At 45.8% G+C, this 8,751-nt stretch overlaps 1 protein-coding gene across 1 annotated transcript; it reads left to right on the forward strand.

The window, feature by feature from the left end:
• The first annotated feature begins 3,456 nt into the window (after window positions 1–3,456).
• LOC127304902 (uncharacterized) lies at window positions 3,457–7,994 on the forward strand. Its single transcript, XM_051335457.2, has 2 exons — window positions 3,457–4,825; window positions 7,825–7,994. The coding sequence occupies exon 1, from the start codon at window positions 3,568–3,570 to the stop codon at window positions 4,816–4,818; it is 1,251 nt and encodes a 416-aa protein (XP_051191417.1). The 5' UTR covers window positions 3,457–3,567; the 3' UTR covers window positions 4,819–4,825; window positions 7,825–7,994.
• Window positions 7,995–8,751: the final 757 nt, after the last annotated feature.

The following is an 8,751-nucleotide window of genomic DNA, read 5'->3' on the forward strand; positions in this document are numbered from 1 at the left end:
TAAATCATGGTGTTACTTAGTTTTAGATGTCCCGTAACAGATCGGCTAAAACCATGGACCGGACATTTCCATTGTTGCATGTGACATTTCATTGAAGAGCAGGTCCCAGATTTCTTTAGCAATATGAAAGGAAGGGCATTTTGAAGATTCCTCCAAAGCGACGGCCATTCGTGAAAAAATGTTGATGTATCAAAAACCAGTCATACAAATATTTTGCAGTGATTGGTTGAGCTGAAGGTGTGCCGTGCAGTGCCTCAGAGAAGGGCGCCTCAAATGCCAAATTTGAGGTCAAAATCTTGTTTGTAAACCTGCAAAAATTAGAGTCTAGAATCTGCGGACTCGAAGTTATGGTTGCCAAAGAAACTTGAATATCATTTCGAGCTTGAGATTCTGAATTTAAGATTGTTGGCTCATGATGAACAATAATCACTAATTTGGGGTCTGTTCGAAACGCTAATTTATTTGGCACCACACAATGTCTGCCGCATGAATCGAGTTCACAACTTCACTCCCCTTAATTGAAACTGGTCAGATCATGGTGATTTTAGGTCGGGTTTAGGGACAATATATCATACTTCTCAAGATTACAAAATTCCTTGAAGCAAGCAGGCCCCAAACCCTATTGTTTAACGGATTTGCTAAAAATCAGTTGCCTGAGATTATCTTATGTCTCAGTCGATCGTTCCGGCCGTCCGATCCAATTGATCTGTCGCGATTAGCTTCTCGTTGCCGCAAAAGTGGACACGCGCGCATTGCTCTTGGCCTTTTGCGGCAGTGATGCGGGATGGGTTTTTGGTACAATGATGACGGCCTTCTTTTCTCTTTTCCCTCGGTACTTCTTTTTCTTGTGTTTGACTCTTTGTGTATGGGCTCTTCTAAACACTAAACAAAGGCATTATCATTTCATTATTATCGTACTTTTTCAAGAAATATGCAACTTTAGCTGGTTTTTACATGAATTTCACTTTTCTCAAAACATCATTATCACTAATCGCTTTTATGTAAGTTTGCACTTTTCTCAAGAAACACGCAATTCTATGTTTTTTATATGAGATGCATTTTTCTTAAGAAATGCACAACTCTAACTAGTATTTTATATGAGTTGTAATTTTCTCGAGAAATGTGCAACTCTGCTTGGTTTTTTCATATGTTGCACTTTTTCCAATAAATGTGTAACTCTATCCGATTTATCAAGAAATGTTTGACTCTAAGCGGTTTTTATATGAGTTGCAATTTATCAAGAAATGTGTAACTCTATCAAGTTTTTTGTATAAGTTGCACTTTATTCCAAGAAATGTGTAACTCTGTAGGATTTATGTTATTAATTGCATTTTTTTCAAGAAATATGCAACTATAAACGTTTTTTCTTACAAGTTGCACTTTTCTTAAGAAATTTGTAACTCTATCTAGTCTTTTATATGAGTTGTACTTTTTTCCAAGAAATGTGTAACTCTGTCGGATTTATGTTATTAGTTGCATTTTTCTAAACAAATGTGCAACTATAACCGTTTTTTCATACGAGTTGCATTTTTCTCGAAAAAATGTTTGACTCTAAGCGGTTTTTATATGAGTTGCACTTTTCTCAAAAAAAAAAAAAGTTCAACTCCATCCCACTTTTTATACGAGTTGCAATTTTAACCAGTTTTTTATATGAGTTGCACTTTTCTCAAGAAATGTGTAACTCTAAACGGATTTTTTATATGAGTTTCAACTATAATTAATTTTTGATACGAGTTGCATTTTTCTTAAGAAAATGTGTAACTCTATCCGGGTTTTGAGTTGCACTGTGATGTTTCCAACGTAAGGGTCTTAATACAGATGAAGTGCTAAGTTAATTAAGCTAGTAGCTACCAGCATACTTCAGCGAACAAAAAAAAGCTTTTACATGCATATGCATGCAGGTGTCTCCGATGTGTTTACTATGGCGTGAAGGATAAAGTATCTAGTGGGCCTTTAGAGCATCTCCACTCGTCCCCCGAACAAGCCCCCGGCGAGCGTTTTTTCCATCCGGACGGCGTAATTCGGCCCAGTCGCGCCCCCGGTTCCTCGTTTTCGTCCGGATTTGGCCCTCCATCCATCCGGCGAGCCCACGCCATCCCCGCCCCCCCCGGGGAGCGCTCGGGGACTCCGGACGAAACGAAAGCGCGCGTGGCCCCAACTTGTCGGCGACAATGGCCTGGGTTTGTACGGCAATACCCTCGTCTTCCCGATCTACGGCAATACCCTCGTCTTCCCGATCTACGGCAATACCCTCGTCGAACGAAAGCTTTGAACTCTCAAGTGGTGCAACATAGATAGATTATATATATTTCAAATATAATTCGAATGAACATAAAAATTACATATAAAAACTTGAAAACAAACTTAAACTACTTCTTCTTCCTAGATGGCCCCGCCTCATCGTCGGGGCGGCAACGCTTCCGGCTTATCACCTCCTCGTCGGAGGAAGTTGGGTCCTCCTCCTCGTCAGTGTCCTCAGCCTCTTCGTCGTCCTCCTCGTCCTCCTCCTCCTCCTTTTCCTCGGCCTCTTCCTCGGCCTGCTCCTTGGCCCCTTCGTCCTCCTCCTCGTCCTCCTCGTCGTCCTCGCTGGCCGGCGGGGGGGAATCGTCGCTGCTGGACGATGCAGCTTTATCCCACCAATGGCGCCATCCAGGCGGCTTCCCCTCGCTGTCGGTGTCCGATGGCCAAGAGAGATCGCTCATGGTTGACGGAGGATGGTGAGGAGAGAACAGATGAATGGCGTCGGCCGTCGTAAACCGTATATATAGGTCTCTCGACGAAGAGAGCGGCGGTTGCTCTTCCGCGGAGTTCGTGCTCCATTACGGCGGGTCTCGCATCGAGGCCACTTCGGCCGTTCCCGACGAGTCGTTTGGGCTCTCCAGACCACTTTGCGACGGTTCAATGCGTCGAGGGCACTCCGACGATTGCCCTTCCCGGTGACTGCGCCGTCGCTATGCACGCGGTGGGTGCGCGATCATGGGCTCGCGGCTGGGAAAATGTGCCTCCCCAGGCCACAAAATACATCCATCCGGCGATAACTAACGCCGGATTTCGGCCTGGGGAGCCCCAACGGCTGGGATGCTCTTAGAAACTGGAACCTGTTATTTTCTTCGCAGGCCGAAGGAAACACAAATACAAGGACACAAACGTCCATAGTTGTACGCGCGATGGAGCTAGCTACCTATACCATCGATCGACTGAGACTTTAGTTATTCTCAGTCGACTGCTTCCTAGGCAGACCCATTGTTTAATTTCGTCCATTGAAATTGGACAAATTAACTCCTGTGTCTCCTCTTACTTTTAGAAACACCATTGATCGGAAGGGCAATCAGAATACTGCTACAATCACCGGCCACTGAAAGATTTTTGGTCAAGAAAGAAGACTGAAATTAGCCATAAATCATTTCAAATAGAATTCACCCATGGTGCTTTCCCTTGGCAAAGCCTGAGCCCGAAACGAAAAGCTCCTGCAGCCTTCGTCCTTCTGCTCCTCCTCCCTTGCACTACAAGCCAAGGCCTCTTCTCTCTCCGGAACCCTCCAGCAACCGCAGAATCGCGCGGAAGAGCATGACCCGGTCCACCTCGGTCCCGACGCCACCGCCGGTGGAGGAGCCACGGTCGGGGGCGGCGATCGATGTCCTCCATGGGGACGACCTCCGCGACATCCTCCGCCGCCTCTCCCTCGCCGACCTCCTCCGCGCCGCCCTAGCCTGCCACCGCTGGCTCCGCGTTGCCGCGCGTTGCCTGCCCCGCGCCCCTCCGCTCCTCGGCCACTTCTTCCACCCCGTCAACATCTCTTCCCCGATGCCCATCAAACCCAAGCCAGTCCACTACGACGCCGTCTTCGCCCCCGTCGGCCTCGACGCCTCCTCCCCGCGGCTCTCCCTCGACTTCGCACCGGAGGCCTCCCGCTTCGAACTCCACGACTGCTACCAAGGCCTCCTGCTTCTCGAGCCGGCCGGATCGCTCCCCAGGATGATCCTACCCCGCCTCCTCGTCCTCGACCCGGCCACCCAGCGCCGCGCCCTTCTCCCGCCGCCGCCGCGCGACACGGTGCCCGACGACCACCGCTGGCGCGGCTCCAGGTGCTACGTCGGCTCCGCGCTGCTCTCCCGCGCCCACCCGAGCAAGCTCTGCTTCGAGGCCGTCTGCTTCGCCATCGACGGCGGGCACCCGCGCGCCTGGGTCGCGTCCGTCGACAACGGCGAGTGCCGCTGGCGCGCGCTCCCGCGGGACGAGGACGTCGTGGTCGATTTCCATCCGTGGTGGTTCGAGAGCCGCTGCGTGCACGCCGCCGGGAAGATGTACTGGCACATCTGCAGCTCCGGCCGCGTGCTGGCGCTGGACCCCGCCACGCTGCGCTTCTCCTACCTGCTGGCGCCGTCCGCGCTGGGGGACGAGTTCTTCAAGTACCGCGTCGGGGAGACGCCGGATGACGGGCGGCTGTGCATGGCCACCGTCGAGGAGCAGGTGATGCAGCTCTGGGTGCGCGGCGAGACCAGGTGCAGCGACAATGGCTGGTATCTGGAGAAGGAGATGAATCTTCACAAGGTGTATGACGCGGTGCCGGGCCTGCCCAGGGACGTGGTCAGCAGGGTGAAGAGCATCTACCTCAGCGACATCGACGCGGGGCACACGGGGAGGCTCTTCATCCAGATGCTGGGATACGGGCGCTACTCATTCGATCTCAACACCGGCGACCTGAGCCGCCTGCCGACGGATGGTGTCAAGGAGTATGGCCACCCGATCTACGCCTACTTCCTCGCCTGGCCACCTGCGGCGTTCCTCGCTCCAGAGCAACGACTTCCCGGCCGTTGATTCATTGGTAATTAAAGCCTCGCTCCGCTTGTCTTCGTCTGTTCTTGTTCCCTTTTCCATAACGCAATTGCTCTGTTGTTCCCTCTTCGGCTCTTCCATGACGCCTTTGATGTTCATCCACTTAGTCATTGCTTGGTCGCGCACTTAATTTTCTCTCAGAAATTTCCCTTGAGTTGTTTGTTGCAAATTCATACGACCATACATCAGCGCATTAGATTAAATGGAGCAGGCTACTATAGCGTCTGTAGCACACATGTGTTTCCATTTGTTCTACTAGGATATGTAAAAAGTATTTGTCAGGATTTCATCTTGCAACATAGCTAGGGTGCTGAATTATTATTGCAGGGCTCAAAATCGCAAGGAATGTAAAGCAACCATTCCAAAATACATGTCTCCGTTTTACAAGTTCTGGTCACACATTCCTTCTCCATTACCCTAGGTTTGTGATATAGTAATATGCTGCTATTTTCTCTACTTGGTCCATAGTCTCTAGCTTCCACAGTTACAATGCAACCATCAATTTTGATGCCACCTTGGTCCCTTCAAAGTGACTGTCGTTGGCCGGGGCAGACCAGTTGTTGTTATAGGCTACTACCATCGCTTCCACAATATACTTAGGCTGCCTCGAGAATTCTAAAATGCAGGGCTGATTGCTACTACTACTACGTTATTTCAAAAACAGGGGTGACTTTCTGTTCACTTAAAATGGAAGTTAAAATTTGTTACACATAGATGATTTGAAGGTAAAATGTGTTCATGTGTATAATGGTTGTAACAGAAATCTTAGCTCTGGCTACTTTTGTACAATACCTGGGCTTGCATTTCGTAACTTCACATGAGAATTCCAGGCAGATAGCTGTAAAATATTTGTGATGCATGAACCTTCATTTTCCAAGGAATATATTGTTATTTGCTGCGGTCCTTAACAACTAGGACGAAGAAATCAAACGTTATCTGCTTATTGTGTCAAGTGATTGCAGCCATTAGGTTTTAGCTAAACTCTGTAATAAAACAAAGATAGAAATAACCATGGCCGCATATTTCCTAAACTTATGTCATTTTGAAGATCAAAGAGACCTGGAAGCGATACTATTGGTGTCAAACTGTCGTACGACTACAAATTTATATGCCCTTATTGTTACATTAGCCATCGTTAAGTATGTTTGTTTCCTGAAAGTACCTTGCATTTTCACAAAATTGATGGGTTGAAGTTATTAAACGCCGCAAGCAGTCATGTTATTTACTAATGTATGTTGTCAATGAATTTTCAGTTCAACATTTGATACAACAATTAGTTTGCGTCGAGTAGTTTGTTGCACGTGCATACGACCATACACCAGTGCATTAGATTTGGAGTAGCACATGTGTTTCGGTTTGTTCTAGGATATGCTAAGTTATTAGGATTTCATCTTAGAAGATAGCTAGGTTACTGAATGTAGGGCTCAATGTGGCAGGCAATGTAAAGAAAGCATTCCAAAATACATGTCTGTTTGTGAAGTCCTGGTCACACAAATCTTTCTCTATTACTCTAGGTTTCAGATATAATATATTGGTATATATTTTCTATGTCTACTCATCGGTACACATATTCATGATCCCATGCTGGTATGTCATATTTCGCAATCCGTAGCTTCCACAATTATAACCATGAAGTTTAATGACACCTTCGTCCCCTCAAAGTGTATGTCGTTGGTTTGTTGTTATAGGCTACCTCGAGAATTCCAAAATGCAGGGGTGGTTCCGTGGTTGCTGCTATTTCAGAAACAGGGGTGATTAGTTGTTCACTTAATGGGACTTAAAATTTTATACATTTTTTTCGATAAAGTGAATATATTAATATCAAGAAGATACCAATTACTCCCAGCCTCTGCAACAACGCACCGCCCTAATGGCACTACGGATGCACACAGCCAAAAACAACAAAAGAAAACTAAGAAACAAAAGTCCCGCTACAGTATCTCGGGCCTAACAACGCAATACATCCACCGCCAAGACAACACCTGAATTACAGACTCTCCAAAAACGACGCCTCCAAGAAGGGAACAGTGCTCAAACACCATCGTCGCCCGAGATCTTAGGTTTTCACCCTGAAGATAGTCCCCGCTCTCAAAACAATGCCTCCACCAAGGTCATTGCCAGACACAACCAATTAAGGCCAGACCTTGGGTTTTCACCCTGAAAGGTAGGACTCTGCACTTCACCTGTGTTGTCGCCCCCACTTTCATACCGCTGCTGAAATTTTTTATACATAGCTGATTCGAAGGTTAAATGTGTTACAACTCAGCGTATGTATGGTTGTAACAGGAATCTTAGCTCTGGCTACGTTTATACAATAACTGTACTCGCATTCCTTTAACTTCACATGAGAATTCTGTAGAGATAGCTGTAAAATATTTCGGATGCATGCACCTTAAATTTGCAAAGGAGTCAAATATTGTTATTGGTGGTCCTTAACAACTAGGACGAAGAAATCAAACATTTCTGCTAAATGTGCCAAGTGATTGCAGACATCACCATTTAGGTAAATTCTGTTATAAAACGAAGCTAGAAGTAATCATGACCACATGTTTCCTAAACGTTGATCACTTTGAAGATCGAAGGAACTTGGAAGGGATATTGGTGCGGAACTGTCATACGACTATAAATTTGTATGCCCTTATTATTACGTTAGCTGTTGTTAAGTATGTTGTTTCCTGGAAGTACCTTACGTTTTGAAATTTGTTGGGTTTATGAATGTATTATGTAGATGAATTTTCAGTTCAACATTTGATACAAAAGTTAGTTCATCCAAATTTGTCTAGTATCTCAGAAAGCTCTTTCTAAAAATCTTATATTGGAAGAGTGACTACTCATGCCTGTCTCGAATTATTTTATACATGAGCTTATTTATTTTGGTCATGAATCAGTTTATTTTCTTACCGTTCTCCTTCCAGCTTGTTAACACTATCAATGGTTTGATACACATCAAATTTGGTGGCTTATGATTCTTTTATTTCTGTAATTCAGGGTGCTGAGTCCGCAAGCTTTGTTTGAAGTCAGCTCAAATCCATTCACCTTTGGTGAAAGTTTCATCTTTGACTTCATTCAGCATTTCTGCGCAAATGGAAGAAGATCACGTTATTATGTTCTCTAAAAGATGCCACCGCTATCAGTAGATGAAATTTGCAAAGAGTATTTATGGCACTTTTGGCTGATATCCCACTTTACTGCCTCGTTATTTTGCATGGTTGTGTGATGCACGATCAAATAGCACTCACTTGCACGCGTGGACAGTACAACATTTTGTGTAGCTTATCTCTAGCATACACCTAAGTTCCTTCCATCTTAAACATCCTGTTCTCTAACATGGTCTAAGTTCCCCCGCAAAAAAATATAATAGTCTAAGTTCAAAGTTTAAACAGTACAGCTCAAGGATATCTTCCGAAAAATAAGTTTTTTTGAGAAACAAAATATAAGATTTTTTTAGAAAGCTAAAGTAGTACATTACAGTACTTACTGTTGCAGCAAATAATAAACTACTTACTGTTGCAGCAAATAGCAAACGTGTGCTAAGGGCGTGTATAATGGTAGGTAGATGTGTCTTCTCTTAGCGGTTCACGCATCTAGACTACTATTATGAGTGGTGCAATCACGGAAATTCAATTCGGCACATGCACTGGTAGAAAAAAGGGTTTCCGTCCAGCCCCATTAGTCGCGGAAATATTCGAACCGCGACTAAAGGGGGCTTTAGTCGCGGTTCGGGAGGCAACCCGCGACTAATGCTCCATCCGAGACGAAAGGGTACCCCTTTAGTCGCGGTTGGTAACACCAACCGGGACTAAAGGGCTATGGAAGGATGCGGCCGGCGGAAAAACCTTTAGTCGCGGTTGGGGACACCAACCGCGACTAAAGGTTTTTCCGCATTTTTCACTCCCCACGCACCCTGCACCCTCC

Source organism: Lolium perenne, chromosome 5 (assembly GCF_019359855.2).
Source record: "Lolium perenne isolate Kyuss_39 chromosome 5, Kyuss_2.0, whole genome shotgun sequence".
NCBI classification, from domain to species: Eukaryota; Viridiplantae; Streptophyta; class Magnoliopsida; order Poales; family Poaceae; genus Lolium; species Lolium perenne.